This window comes from Notamacropus eugenii, chromosome 2 (assembly GCF_028372415.1).
Source record: "Notamacropus eugenii isolate mMacEug1 chromosome 2, mMacEug1.pri_v2, whole genome shotgun sequence".
Taxonomy (NCBI): Eukaryota; Metazoa; Chordata; class Mammalia; order Diprotodontia; family Macropodidae; genus Notamacropus; species Notamacropus eugenii.
Window position 1 is genome coordinate 411,750,456 of NC_092873.1, and position 15,919 is coordinate 411,766,374.

General features: G+C 42.0%; 1 protein-coding gene across 1 annotated transcript in view; it reads right to left on the reverse strand.

Annotated features, from left to right (window-relative positions):
- Positions 1 to 1,122: 1,122 nt before the first annotated feature.
- Positions 1,123 to 15,919, reverse strand: part of CNIH3 (cornichon family AMPA receptor auxiliary protein 3) — a 174,274-nt gene continuing 159,477 nt past the window's right edge. The window contains exons 6-8 of the mRNA XM_072638172.1: positions 9,201 to 9,313; positions 6,855 to 6,998; positions 1,123 to 3,713 (exon numbers count right to left, since the gene is read on the reverse strand). Of these exons, the coding sequence (XP_072494273.1) occupies positions 3,686 to 3,713; positions 6,855 to 6,998; positions 9,201 to 9,313 (285 nt within the window). The 3' untranslated portion in view covers positions 1,123 to 3,685. The remainder of the gene's footprint in view (positions 3,714 to 6,854; positions 6,999 to 9,200; positions 9,314 to 15,919) is intronic.

A 15,919-nucleotide genomic window follows, 5' to 3' on the forward strand; every position in this document is an offset into this window, starting at 1 on the left:
CTTTTCCAAAAGGTGTCATTACAGATGCTGGCTCACCATCTTGCCTCAGTGTAAAAATCTGCATATTATAAGATTATAGATTTAGATCTAGAAAAGAACTCAAAATGCCAATTCCCCCATTTTACAGATGAGGAAACAGGTTTTTAAGCAGATTGCTCAGGGTCGCATAGCTGGAATAACAAAGCCAAAAATCACAATAATAATAACAAATATCTATGCAATACTTACTATGCGCTGAGCACTTTACAATTATCTCATTCGATCTTCACAGCAACCTTGGGAGGTGGATACCATTTTACAGAAGAGCAAATGCAGGCAAAGGTTAAGTGACTTGTCCAGGGTCTCACAGCTAATAAGCATAGGAGTCAGAATTTTAATACAAGTCTTCCTGACTCCAAATCTGGCACTCACCCACTAAACCACACTGCCTCTCTTAAAAATGTGTGTGTGGGTGTGGGTGTGTGCGCGCCTGTGTGGATTTAAGGTTTGCAAAGCCCTTTCCAAACATTATCTCATTTGATCCTTACAATAAATCTATAAAGTAGATACTTTTTTAAACAAATCACGATAATAAGGCTCAGAGAAGTTTCCAGGTCAGGAAACTCCCTCTACCAATTCTACTTAAAGTCTTAGAGAGTTGTCTAGTACAGGGGTGTCAAACTCAAATAAAAATGCAGGCCACTAATCTACACATGGGTAGCTAGGTGGTACGGTGAGTGGAATGCCAGGCTTGGAATCAGGAAGATTTATCTTCATGAGTTCAAATCTGGTCTCAGATACTTATTAACTGTGTGACCCTGGGCAAGTCACTTAATCCTATTTGTCTCAGTTTCTTCATCTGTAGAAATGAACTATAGAAGGAAGTGGCAAACCACTCCAGTATCTTTGCCAAGAAAACTCCAAAAATTGGGTCACAAAGAGTAGGACAAAACTGAAAAGACTCAACAACAACAAAATTTGTACATAAGAATCTCTGGGGGCTACATACTGGATAGGGAAACAGGCTCAAGGTAACCTACCTGGTGAATGTCTGACATAAGATTTGAATCCAGATCTTCATGACTCAAGACCCAGCACTCTACTCAGGCCACCCCACCTCTCTACCCCGAGGCTGTTGCAGAATTTCACAACAAATATCTTTTATTTTGCAGCAAATTTCTCATGTGCTTTTTTAAAAAAAAATCTGCTTCCCCACCTAACAGTTTACAAACCATACAGAGGCCTGTGATGATGGCAAAATAAGACAGGCAGTGAGGTGAAACACCCAAGTTGTCACAGCATTTTTAAACATAGCACACAGCATGTAACAGAAATGCCATTCGTAAACCTTCATCACAGGTTTCAAACCAAGAACCAGCAAGTGTATAAATAGTCTATTTGTGTCAATCAGCAGAGAAATCATTTATGCCCAATTAAACAAGCCCCCAGCCTTTGTCATGCATACAGACCCCTTTCACAACTCCCATCCAACAAAGGGAGAATATTCAACAGAAAGTTCCTAAATGGTCAAATCCCTTTACATCAAATTGTACAACATGAACAAAGCAACATTATAAAAGTTAAGCTGAAAATTATATTGTCCTTCTCTTCCAGGTATCTGATGCTCACCAGGTTCTATAGAAAGTGTTTGTTTTTCTCCACATCAGAGCAAGGTGTGACTAGTGATGACAAATAGGCATAGGGACTGAACATGAGATTTCATGGGCATAGAGAACTCCCAGTCAGGAAACTCCCTCGACCAATGTAACTTAGAGTCTTAGAGAGTTGCCCAGCACGTTGGTGTTAAACTCAAATGAAAATGGGAGCCACAAATCTGTACATAGGGCAGCTAGATAGCATGGTGGATAGAGTGAATGGTCTGGAGTCAGGAAGACCTGAGTTCAAATCCAGCCTCAGAGACTTACTAGCTGTGTGGCCCTGGGCAAGTCACTTTGCTCTGTTTGCCTCAGTTTCCTAATCTGTAAAATGAGCTAGAGAAAGAAATGGCAAATCATTCCAGTATCTTTGCCAAGAAAACCTTAAAAGAGGTTATGAAGAGTTAGACACAACTGAAAAGAACTACTTAACAAATCAGTACATAAGGATTCCAGTGTGTCACATTAACTTAATGTAAATATAATGTTATCTGCGTTTTACTATATTTTTATTTTGTTAAACATTTCCCAATTGCATTTTAATCTGATTTGGGCAACGGTGTTGACACCTCTGGCCTGGAACATTAAGAGGTAAGTGAACTGGCTAGGGTTACATAGACAGTATTTGTCAGAGCAGGATGTGAACCTGAGTCTTACTGGTTCCAAATTTGGCTCTCTAGTGGAGATCATAGATGTAGAGTTGAAGTAACTTCAGACATTATCTAGTCATAGATAATGGTCATAAAGTTCCGGCAGCATAGATTTAGAGCTAAGAGGGACTTCAGAGATGATAATCTAGCTCCCTCACTTTCCCAGATGAGGAGACTAAGTAAAGCTCAGAGAAGTTGTTTTGCACGGGGTCATACTGTTCCGAAGTGTATGAGGCCAGATTTGAACCCAAGATTCCTGAGTCCAAGTCCAGCAGTCTATTCAAGACTCCTTTATAAATCTAAGACCTACTTAAGTGGCATTTACAGTGTTATCCATTAAAAGTGGAATACAGCCTGTAGCACTAAGAATAACTGTGGGCTCTGTGTATCATGCAAATGAGGGAACTGAGGACCAGGCAGAAGCAGTTTACTCAGGGTTTCATAACCCAGTTCCCCAACTCCAGACTTCTGAAGTGTTTTTCCTGGAGTACCAATTAACATTGATTGACACTACCTGGTTTCTACAGGATAACAAGACATATCATTGCTAGCGGCTAACACTCAGGCTCCTTTCATACATGTAAACAGTTAGTTACTTGCCATTATCAAACAATTCTGGGGGTGGGGAGGGGAAAGCTGGGTACTATTCCTTTACCAGACTCTGGAGAAAATTCTTAGCAAGTATATCCATGGAATCCTAGCAACATCCTATCACCAATCATTTGGAACATAACAAAAAGAAATACAAAAACACCCCTGGAAGCTTTACTCTTGGGGGCTGCCTTCAAGGAAGACCACACACATCTGCTGGCCAAGGGGGCACCCGGAGGCCTTAGAAGAGGCTGGGAGTTTCTCTGCCATCATCTGTTCACACAGGTCACATCCCTGGCTCAGAACTGCTGTATCCAGGCATTCCAATCCCTTTGCAGAGATCCAGACCAGCCTCCACTCCCACAGTCCATCTGAACTGTTACCAGGAACCCAGTGTGAAAAGTATCTGCACGGAGCTGTTTTATGGAGTACTCTCGGTAAGCAGCAATTCTCCCCCATGAGGTCTGGCTTTGTATCTCTCCCCCACCTCTCCCAATCCTCAGGAGTGATACACAGCTCATGTGTGGGATTTGGAATGCCAAAGACGGCAATACACAGAGTAACAAGAACCGATCACAGTTTATTCAGCCCACGGGCTGCATTCTTTCAGTTCTGATGCCAGTCATTCTGCCTACTGGGTCTCTCTCTCTCTCTCTTTTTCCTCCACACGCTCTCCCAATGGCCTCAGCTTCCAACTCCACCACCTCCTCCTGGTCCTTCCCATCCAATCTCCAGTGTCCATTGACTTCTCTCCTCAAGCCTCCGTCCTTGTTCCAGTGCCAGTCTCTGATGACGTAGGTGATCTTTCAGTTAAGAGCTCACTAAAGTGTAGATCATGCTGCAATTAGAAAGAAATAGGTGACAGGCGGGAGCCAAGGGAAACATTCCATTCAGTGCCCGAGGTGGGTAGGATCGGTCCAAAAGAGAACCCCTCCCTTTGGGTGTTAATATGCACATTCTCTACGGGCCCATTCCCTTCTCCTCCTCTTGCCAGTCTTTAACCAGTGTTTCTTAGGTTTCCCTTGGGTAAAAAAGAAAGATGTGATTGTTCCTAAGAGTCTTTTACTATTCATTGTTATCATGGTTGTAGGCCGTCTTTCTCCTTTCAGAGCCAGGCAGGTAACAGCAAGCAAGGGAGTATTGCAGTCAGGCCACACCAGGGTTCCAGGGCTCTCCGATAATTCCCACCCTATGATTGCCAGTATAATCATTATTACCAGGATTGTTATGGCTAATTGGTGAGCATGGGCCCCTCTGGGCACCTGTAGAAAATGGACATTTAGTTGGACCATTCTTGGAGACCCTTTGAGTCATCAATCATTGGGGTCTGTGTGTTAAATATGGATTAGGAGCATGTGATCTAAGGCCTGGTACCTGAGAATGGAAGAGGAGAAGAAGGGTGTGGAATATTTGGGCTCTGTGAAATTTCTTCAGGTAACTCCCCTGAGGTAGAGAAACAGCTCGTATCAAAATGCACTAATTTTGTTTCTTCATTGGGCAGGAGAAAACAACCACCTCTTCACAGAGTGGGGGTGGGAGAAATGATAGTTGGCAACAAGCTCATCTGAAAAGTCTAGAAGAAAGAAGCTGGAGCATATTATTCTTGAACCAATTCTGCTCTGAAGTCACAATGAGTAATACTGTCCTGATTAACTGAAATTCTTTCTTCCAGCCTGGTGCCTCTGCTTTCAAGAGTCTCCTTGCCAAAGTATAAGTAAGTAGAGGCAGGGGAGAAGGGAGGGAAGTGGCAGTTGTGAAAAGTGACATGACATGACATGGCCAAAACCACAATCACTGGACAGGCTGTGTGCAGAGGACAGCTCCTCTCACCCCCAGCTCTTTTCTCTAACTTCCGCTTCAACTTCAGGGATGGCACCAGTGAGGTTTTCTCTATTGGGGTGAAGCATCTAGAGACAATGGGTCTAGAAGCAAAGAATCCAAAGCCCTCGGGCCTAGGACTTGAATTCAAATTCTACTTCTGACACTTACCTGACATTGGACATATTCAACCTCCTTGGGCACCATTTTGCTCATCTGCAAATAAAACTAGATGATATCTGAAGTCCCTTCCAGTTCTAGAATTACAATTCTATGGATCCTACACTGACCCAAGAAGCAAAAGACATATGTTCTGAATCTAACACAGATGATAGGACAGCAGGCCAGACTCAATGAACATACTGATTGGCAATAACTCCAGCTCTTGTTGAGGAGGAAAGAAGAGTCCTTGCAATTTAATATTTTTTTAATACAGAAACCATGAATTTAACAAAAATGCCATTCCCAAATTACTCTGAACCAATGGACTAGAGGATAATGAGTCAAAAGGAACGTCTAGAACACATTTGGTTACGGAACACTCTCAGTGACAAGCTGTTGACAATACTGCCAACACCATCCCTTCCCATCACCCCAAACAAGCAACCAAAGAGACACATTTCTATCTGTCTATAAATTCATATGTCATCTTTCCCTGCACACAGATCTGTCAGTGGCACCAAAATGAAGACCAGAGTCCTGTTTTTCTGTCTTCTCTTCCCCTCCCATTGTCTTTCCCTAGAGCCAGAATGAGGCAAAGTAAAGAAGAATTAAAACATAAGCAATCAGGCAGCTGAAAGGACCTGGGTTCAAATCCTGCCTTTGATGTTTATTACCCTGTGACCTTGGGCAAGTCATTTAACCTTCATAGGTCTCAGTTTCCTCATCTGTAAAAGGAAGGATTGGACAAGATACCCTTTGAAATCCCTTGCAGCCCTAAATTTCTGATTAACAAAGATTCCATGGTTCATGTGGTTCAAAGTGGAGTTCAAGTCTTTTCTTGTTGACTATATAACTCTCCTCAGTCTGGGACTACAGCTACAGCAACTCTAGTTGTTAGTATTAGAATAGGGTTCTATTTTTTTAAATCCTCTTAAGATTCAAAGCTGAAATCAACTTCTAGAATCGTGTAATCCAGCCCTCTAGGATAAGGGTAAATGACTTGATCAAGGACCCAAAGGATAATAAGTACTAGTGCCCATGTTCAAACTGGGTGATTCCTTCTATCACATGGCCAAACTCAGAATCACAGAACCACATAGTTAGAAAGACCCTCAGAGACCATCAAGTCTAACCCATACCTGAGCAAAGAGCTAATGCCTTAGCTATTCATGGCTCCATGCCGGTCAGATAGTTGCCCTACACAATCTGCTCATCCCAAGGGCCTAGAAGTTCTGTTTTAGCTCAGTGGTATCTTGTAGCATTCCCCAAGCACCCAAAGGACCATCCCAGACTAAGAAGAGGGGCAAGTCCAGGAGTTCCAGTTCACTCCACAATTGGGTTGCTGGCAGTGGGATGAGATGGGAATAGTCTGAGCCATAGTAATCTTTAAAGTCTTGAGGACCACGGAAGAATGTGTTTGAGCCCCCTTTCAAATATACATTCTAGGAGACCTTTGGGAGGTCTAAGTTTGATATAGGCCCCAGAGCCTTCAATCATCTAGCTCAGAACTTTCAGGGAGATCAAGGTGAGGAGAGGTGATCCTATATCTAGAGCTGAAAGAGACCTCAGAAACCCTCTAGCCCAACCCTTTCAATTTATGGATGAGAATAGTGAAACCCAGGCAGGTCAATTTCCCAGGATCACACAGGTAATAAATGCAAGATTTTAATCCAGTGGGGACTTTCTACTGTACCAAATTGCCTTCCTGCTGGAAATTTTCTGAAGTAAGTCCAAGAGGGGTTTTCTGGCATATACTCAACTTCCCAAGCTAGTCCCAGATCTCTAAGATGGCCCTGAGGTCTTCCAATCTTCCCATGTCCCATGAGGGAGTCAAAATATGATCTCTAAACTCCCTTCTAGTTCTAACATCCTTTGATCCTATGACCACCCTTGCCTTCCTTAGTCAGTATCAACCAGGCTACCCTACATTTCCATACAGAGGTTCCTTTCATTTGTTATACAGACTCTGAGGGCTACAGGGGAGAGGAGAGAAACTCACCAGTAAAGGTAGTAGAAGAAGGAGAGGAGATAAAACGCCAGTTTACACCAGGCCTCCTTTTGACAGTAACTTAAGGTGTCTGCATTCATGACCACAGGAGGATCATAGGCTAGTTCAGAACTATCTGCAGGGCAATGAAAATACCTAGAAGGAAAAAAAACACCATTGAGGAACTGCCTGGTCACCAAATAACAGCCCCTAAATATCAAAATCTACCAGCATCATGGTGAGCAAGCCTGTAACCTAAGTCAATTGACCTTCCACATAGGGGATTTGACTGGAGACGTGGAGCAGAATCAAGATGGTAGAGAGAAAGAAAGCATTCTCATCTCCATTTACCCAATACACCTCCTCCACAATAACCTGGAAAGTAGCTGGGCTGAATTCTGATCAGTAAAGCCAAGAAAAAGTCCTAACGCATCATTTTTCCAGCCCAGTGCAGCTTAGAGGGATAGACAGAGAAGACTGTGGACACAGGGGCAGGGACTAGCCAGAGCACATGAAGCAGCTATTACAGCAGCAATAGGGAACATTTCAGCACTAAGAGATGGAAACAGGGCCCCCACCATAAAGAGATACTATAGCGATAGGGAAGCTCAAGACAAAAACACAGAAGATGAGATTTGAGATGTAAAAGACTCCTCACTCTACTTCCCTCACCAGTCCCTACCTAGCCATCCAGTTGGAAAATATCTCCCCTACCCAGTTGCCTTAATACCTAAAATTTCATTAGAGATTCACTCATTTGGCTAAGTGGTTCCTTCTTGTCGGCTCTTTAAAATGCAAGTACTCATGAAACGTAGATATAGCTACCTTAGTGTAAATCAGAATACCAGACACCTTCTTCTCAGACAGGAGGACCCCAGAGTAACAAAAGTGGGAAGGGAGCCTCCAAAGGAGGACAGGGGTGCTCTCCAATAGCACTTTTCTCCTGTGGCATCAGTCACCTAACACCATGGAATCTGAAACTAACATGTATGATGCATTTTCTAAAATTATCTAAGCTTTTTAATTTTCTAGATTATAAGTCAGACTTAGAATTTAAAATGAAGAACTCTAGGGAAATATAGAGGTTAGGGCTGGGAGTAAGGATCATGCTTTAAAGAACTGGGACTATTAAGAGTTACAGTTAAAGAAGTTTGTTGTTCACTCTGTCCCACTATTTGTGATCCAAGTTGGGATTTTCTTAGCAAAGATACCAGAGAGTTTTGCCATTTCCAGCTTATTTTACAGATGAGGAAACTGAGGCAAACAGGGTTAAGTGATTTGCCCAAGGTCACAGCTAGTGTCTGCAGCTGAATTTGAACTCAGGTCTTCCTGACTTCAAGTAGGGTGTTCTATCTACTGTACCACCTACCTGCCCTTAGTGGGGTTAGCCTTATGGATTAAGGTTATAGGCTATAGTTATGGATTTGGATTTAGGGTAAGGATCCTGTGGTCTCAAAGCCACATGTGGCCCTCCAGGTCCTCAAGTACAGCTGTTTGACTGAATCTAAACTTCACATAACAAATCTGTTCTTTATATTAGAGATAAGGATTAGATTTATGGGACTGTGGGTTAAGAGTTAAAGTTAGAGATTAATATTAATAATATCCCAAGTTGAGGACTGGGTTAACATTAGAGATAAGGATTGGAGTTAGAAGTTAAAGTTAGGGTTGAAATACATCTTGTTCCATTGTGATGGATCTTTAAACTTCCCAAATATGGCTCCCCACCTGACCTGCCCATTTTGTAAACATAGCAGCTCCTCATTTTGAACAGCATTCATGGGAGGTTGTGTGTTTTCAAGTTTTTGTAAAGGAAATCACATTTTCAATGGATATGGAGCAGGTCTCGCTATTATAAAAAGCTCTATAGTAAATCATTTTACAATTAAGAACCTAACAACTAAGGATAACCATCTCTTCATCTTAACCCAAATTTGTATGATCAAGTTTGCTCAAAGCAGGGCTCATCTGTAGAACTGAGGTCTTGAAATAAGTAAAGGCATTTTCATAAGAAAGAGGTACTATGATGGAGGAACAGCCCTACAGAAAACCTAGGGAGTTCTTGACTTGAGGTTGGGATAAACGGAGGTCCTTTGGAATTCCCTCATAGTCTCTTTCTGAATCACATGCTTCATGCAATGGTTTAGAACTCTAATTAGGACCAACCCATCAAGATAGAGAGTCCCCCTGGATGCCAGCTGAGAGAAGGTCATGAAAGGGGCTTGGATGAGTAGACTGCTGGCAAAGGATGAAAGGAAGTCATCAGGTGGCTCTTGACATTGGAGGATCTCTACCTCTGGAAGAGAGCTGCTAGGGCAGATGAAGGGGAGCAGTGACTCAGATCAAAGGCAGTCTTACCTCCAAAAGTGATAGAAGAGCAGGGGAACATTCAGCCCTAGTGTCAGCCACTCCTGGGCACACAGGAACATGATACAGAAAAGGCTGTGAATTGAGTACTCTGGCAGCACCAACTGAGGGAAAAGCAGAGATACCAGAGATAAAGATTATGGATGAAACTTCCAACTCCTTTCTAGAGGCACAAAATATGAATACTGGAAGGGACTTGAGGCAGTATCTACAGCAGGGGTTCTTAACTTTCTTTCGTGCTGTGGACCCCATCAGCAATCTGAAGTCTATGGACCAGGAGAGGAGAACCTGTGGCCTCAAGGCCACATGTGCCCCTCTAGGAACATAAGGTGTGGCCCTTTAGCTACAGGTTTCCATTCCCTGATAATGATAAAGAATAATTCTTTTAAATGCATAAAATAAAATACATAAAATTACAAAAGAAAAATAAAGATATATTTTTTCCCATTCAGGTTCACAGACCCAAGAAGAATAGTTGCATTGATTTGATTATGGTTCCCAAAATGCAAAGCTGGATAAGGAGGTAAGACCTACCATCCAGAGTTACGATGAACTTCAAATACAAAGTGCTACACAAATGTCAACTGTTATCCTAAGATCAAGGTTCTATTCCCACTGTGAACCATTTTGGGGGTAGTTTGCATCACAGGGAGGAAAATTTTACCTCCTTGGTCATGCAGTGTATCCCTAACCCCAGCCAGCCAGACTGCAAGTATGTGTTCTGGATCAAGAGCCAGAGTGAATGAATGCCTCAGAATAAATCTACCTCTGCCACTAGAAAACAACTAAGAGCGTATGTGCAGTGGCCAGCAAGACTGAGGCCCCCCATTCTAGCTGACTAAGAATATCACCTCACATGGACACACACACAACAAATGCATACATACCAAGGAAGATATCCAAGGCATGTTAGACCTATACCTCTAAGCAGACACAGACATTATGCTTTGTATTTAAATATTATCTTCCACACTCAAAGGAGTAACCAAGAATTATGGCCCACCATTTCCACTGTCAGTCTTGGTAGATGAGTTATCACTGTTTGATAATGCAAGATCCCAATTTGCTCAGTAAGTTCATCCTAGAAGAAGATTTACCCCTATGCCCTTATATTATTTTTGAACTGTCTCATCAAGGTACAGTAGAAAAGAGCAATGTATCTGGAGTCAGCAGTCCTGGGTTCAAATCCTGCCACTGTTGCTTTCTAGGGAACTAGATTGCACAGTGCCTTGGAGTCAGGGAGCCCTGAATTTGAATCCTTCCTCAGATACTTCCTAGCTGTATGCTCTTGGGAAAGTCACTTAATTTCTCCCAGACTCATTTTCTCTATCTGTAAAATGGGGATAAAATAGCATCTAATTCACAGGATTGTTGTAAAAATCAAATTTGAGATAACATAAGTAAAGGACTTTGCAAACTTTAAATATTTGCATACTGAAATTTTATATAAATAAAAATATAATAACTACATAAAATAAAAAGTTTATATAAATGCTAGCTATTATTATTACCAGCTACATGATCATGGTCAATCAATTAATCAGCAAACACTAATTAGGTGCCTACTTTATGCCAGGCACTGGTCTAGGCACCGGGAGTACAAAAACAAAAAGAAATAAAATAGAATAAAACCATTCCTACTTTCAAGAACTTTATATTCTATAAGGTCTTTCACAGTTCTTAATATCAGTTTTCTCATCTAAAAAATGAAAGGGTTGGAGTTGATATTCTCCAACATCTCTTCCAATTCCCAAAATTCTATTACATTATAAAATAATTTTTACTCTGCAGATAAGCCACACTCAATGCCCTGGCCAAGTTTAGACGAGTCATGGTAGGCAGCTCTCTTGGTAAAAGTCTGAATGGTGTGGGCTCTGGCTCTGGTTCCTTGATAGCTTGCCACCTCAGGGAAAGAATTTTCCTCCTATGCACATACATCCATTTTTTTTAATCATCGGTTTCAAGCATTAGCCACTTCTTTCAGGGTAATTAACATGTTTAGAGACAGCCGCCCCACGTCTGAATCATCTATTATAGCGCCATCATCATCTCCAGGTCTGATGACAAATCACTGTCTGATTATGGTTTGGATTTCAAGCCCCACTATTAATCACTGCTGCCTCTTCCTTTTTCGGGGTTTGATTCATTGTGGAAGCTGCAACCTTCCAAGCAGAGAGGATTCGTCATTGTCATACTGCTGGGAGAAACTGCTTAATGGAGTCAATCTGGCCCCTAAGATGTTCCAGCCTTTGTGGTGGGAGCAGTGTTCTGGTGTAGCTGGAGTTGAGAGGGAGGGATGTTTTACTTCTAGAGGTGAATTTGGCTGGGCACTGAAATCTACCCCACCCTGCAGGGAACATTAACCACATGTGCTTTTCCCACATTGGCATGAAGAAACTCAATTCAGTAAGGAAAACACAGGGCTCAACACATGCTCATACCACCGAAGGGAACATTATTCATCATCCTTTCTCACATCCACCACAAACAATAGACCTTCACAGCCACCAGTGTCCTCAGAGATACCAGCAACAAGACCAAAGCTGGGCCAAAGAGAATTACTCAAATACAATCTCAAACAAGCCACAGAGAAGTGAATAAACATGGCCAAGACATTATGAGAGTAATTCAGTTCAAAGAGCATTTATTTATTAGGTGTCTCCTATGTGTCAAGCACTGGTGATACAAAGAAAATAAAAGGAAAAGTCCCTGTTCTCAGGAAGCTTATATTCTTAGGACCAGATGAGGTAACATGTTAAATGTTAAAGTGTCCTAAAAATGTTAGCTTTTATTATTACTATTATTATTATTATTTATAACATTCTGCTGAGGGAGGTCTATGCACAGGTAAGTAAAGACAAAAGTATTTGAGGGAGGGGGATGGGAGCACCAAAGATTGAGGGATGGGGGAAGGTTTCTGGTAGGTGATGGCATGTGGGCTGAACCCTGAAAGGAGCTAAATATTGCAATAGTCAGAATCGATCAGGAAGAGTATTCTAGGCATGGAAAGTAAGATAAAAAGCAGTTAAGAACGTAAACGTAACTCTACTATGATATAAAAACAAGCCATAGAGTACAGGCTGCCAGAGAGAGTTCACGGTTAGGTAGAGAATGGGGAAAGGCTGTAGGAGGAAAGGCAGGGGTGTGCTGGGACCAGCACGAAATGGCTTGAGAGAGCCAATTGTTAAAGTTTTAGTGTGAGCATTTCCGTCATGGAAATCAGTAAATGCTGCAAACCAAGGCCAGATTTATTATTTTGGTGACTTTCTAGGCTTAAGAAAGTGATGGAGAGTCTTGGGAAGGGAGGGAGAAACAACTGGAACTCAAAATCCTATAAAAGTGAATGTTGAAAACTATGTTTACATGTAATTGGAAAAGTAAGTCAAAATAAAAATAAATAAGAAAATAAAATAAAAAGAGAAAAAAGAAAGTGATGGAGAAATTATTAGTGCAGATTAAACTTAAAAGTGTATCCTACATTTTTTTTTCAGACGGATGGTTGTTAAACATTTACCAACACACCAGTAAGTAAGGGTATTACAGCAATCCTCCAACAAATCCAAAAAGTCTTTGTGGCAGAGATAGGAGGCATCTCCCAGAAGTGATCACCATGTCCCATCTGAGGCCAGTGTTTTCTCTTTTGAAATTCAAGATTAAGATATTGATCATAGGAAGGAACTCTAAAAGGGAAGTGGTTCAGGAAGGACCTGAGTGGTGTCTATTCTGTAATGTTAACTCAAAATTATATTTTAATACATTAAGATTTTTTTTTTCAAGATTCCTATAAATGTATAAAAAGTATACCTTAAATCATCTTGGAGCTGAGCCATGTAAGAAGACATGGTAAATATGCCAGCCTGGACATCTCTCCAAGCTGGAAATGGCTTGAAAGTATATTAAGTAAAATTGTTTCTGGCATACTTGAGCCCAAATTGCAGAGTTCATTATTATTAGTAACTTTTGCGTTTTCTGCTGTACCAGACAGTACAGATACTCTGTTAGAGAAACTGCTGGTCTGTGCTTGTTGAGATGAGAGAGGCAATCAGGGATTAGCTGGAACTTGGTCAGATTGCTATGGTAATGAAGCAGAAATCAAGTCTGGTCACAGACTCTATGATCAAGTACATGTCTGTTAGTATTTTCCTGAGCCTCCTCCTACCCAAACTATGGAGAAACCATACTTGAGGAAATATGCAACTCCATCACAGAATGTAACCATGATAGGTCACATAATCTAACTCTGCCTTCCCCTCCCAGCTGCTACCCATTCGTGCAAGAGCACCCTCACCAAAATCCACTGCAATCAGAACAAGCTGGCATTCAGTTTCTGCTTAAATATCTCCAGGGACAGAAAATTCACTACTTCCAAAGTTAGCTCATTGATTCTTATTTGACACAGTTCAAAGTGTTCTTTATGTGAAACCAACACATCTTTCTCTTGCAAACTTTCACTTACTGGTTCCTGCACAGGACAAGCCAACATCTCTTCTATATGATGCAGAGTGTTCTAAGGAAATTGTATGCACCCAATCCAAGTCTTCCCTTCTCCACACTAAAAAATACTAAGTCCTTCAACAGTAAACAACTGGTCTCTTCAGGAAGTCCTGTTCCCCACAGTGGGGAAAAAGTATCTTAGTATAAAGAACCTAGGTCATTGAAACCAATGATGCAATTCATTCTAGCCCTACATTTTGTGAGTAACCTGCTCCCTTTATCCCTTTTTCCCACTCCCAGCCAACTGGGCACCTCACATCATGCAGAAGGAAAGAGCCCTGGGTTCAAGCCCCACCTCTACTAACTTACTTGTGTAAGGCAAGTCACTTAACTTTTCTGGCCTCAGTTTCTTCATCTGTAAAATCACAGAGTTGCAGTAGACTAGGGTCTCTGAAGCCCCTTCCAACACTAATCCTACAAAACTATATGTGTTCAAACATAAGGTAAGTAGACACCAGTTGGGGATGTTGACGTGAAGATTACTACAACGTATGGGAGGTTGGATGAGATGACTTCTAAGGGCACTTCTAACTCTAAGATTCTACCTCTATTCTAGATGAGCAGCTCGGCTCCACGCAGAACAGACAGAGTGTTGGGAAGTCAAATGAAGCACTCACTAATGGTGCCTCCACTCCCCTTGGTCATCCCTTATTGACCTGAAAACCATTCATTGCCTTTTAAAGTACAGACGCTATGGCATTTGCCACCCTCCTTCCCACCAGCATGAGCTACTCTCTGTGAAAACTGGCCTTCAAGGACCCCTCCCCACTTCTTTCATCCTCAGGGCCCCAGGAGAGGGCCCATCCTTAGGCCCAAGACAACAGGAATCACAAAAGCACAAAAAACTGCAGGAATGGGACCTATAATGAGGCAGTCATGGAGTCCACTGAATTGGTTACTCTCCCTGAAATGTCTCAGGGAAGAGAACTGAACAATTCCAGCTGAGCAAGGAACACGGAGCACACTGTAGAAGTTAAATCTGACCTTGTATTTGCATTGTGTGAAAGGAGGAAGAAGAATAGGATAGCAGAACAGCCTAACAGTCTCTAAGCTCGTTCACTCTACACCGCAGCCTCTCCCTCCTTCTCTCTCTCTGTCTCTCTCTCTGTCTCTCTCTCTGTCTCTCTGTCTCTGTCTCTCTCTCTCTCTCTCTGTCTCTGTCTGTCTCTCTGTCTCTCTCTCTGTCTCTCTGTATCTGACTCTGTCTCTGTCTCTCTGTCTCTCTCTGTCTCTCTGTCTCTGTCTCTGTCTCTCTGACTCTGTCTGTCTCTCTCTCTGTCTCTCTGTCTCTTTCTCTGTCTCTGTCTCTCTCTCTCCCTCCCTCCTTTTCTCTCTTCTCTCTCTCTCTTCTGTTCTTTTCTTCTTCTCCCTCCTTTTCTCTCAATCTTCTCTCCCCCCTTTCTTTCTCCCATCAACTGTTCCCACAACTTCAACTATCATTTCCACATAAATGTTCCCTAATTCTAATCTCTCTCTAGTTCCAAATCCACATTTCCAACTTTTGCTGGACATTTCTACCTGGATTTCCTGCTGCTGCTTGATGTCAAAAAGCAAATTAAGTTTTTTCCCCTAAAACCAGCTACTCCTCCATACTTTCCTATCCTTATTCTCCCAACCACTATTGTTCAAGTTTCATTTGTTGCCCCTGCTCACCACCACCCCCCATTTCTCAGATATTGATATGTCCAAGTCCAGAAAATATGAGAATATATATTTAATTTCTTTGTTATCTCCTTTAGTTCTTAATACAATGCCTCACAAGTAGCAGACTTTCAACAGATATTTGGAGAAGGTGAGAGTGAGAGGGAAGGAGGGAGGGAAGAAGGAAGGAAGGAAGGAAGAAGAAAAAAGAAAAGAAACCTGAGTTCTAGAAGCTATTTTACAAGTAACTAGCTCATGGTACAGGGAGGAAAGTATTAGAAGTGGAGTCACAGGATGGAGGACTGGGGACATGGGTCTCACCTGTGCTTTTTACTAGCTGTCACATCACCACTCTGGGGCCCTCTTTCCTCTTATGTAAAATGATGCAGTAGGACTAGATAATCGCTAAGGCTGCTGCCAACTCTAAATTCTATGATCCTTCCTCTGTGACTTTGGGCAAATGACTTAACTTTCCTGAATCTTAATTTCTTCATTAGTAAAATGGAGAAGGTGACACTAGCACGGAGCACCTGTGACAGCCACGTGAAGCCATGTATGCTAGAGCTTGGAAAGAA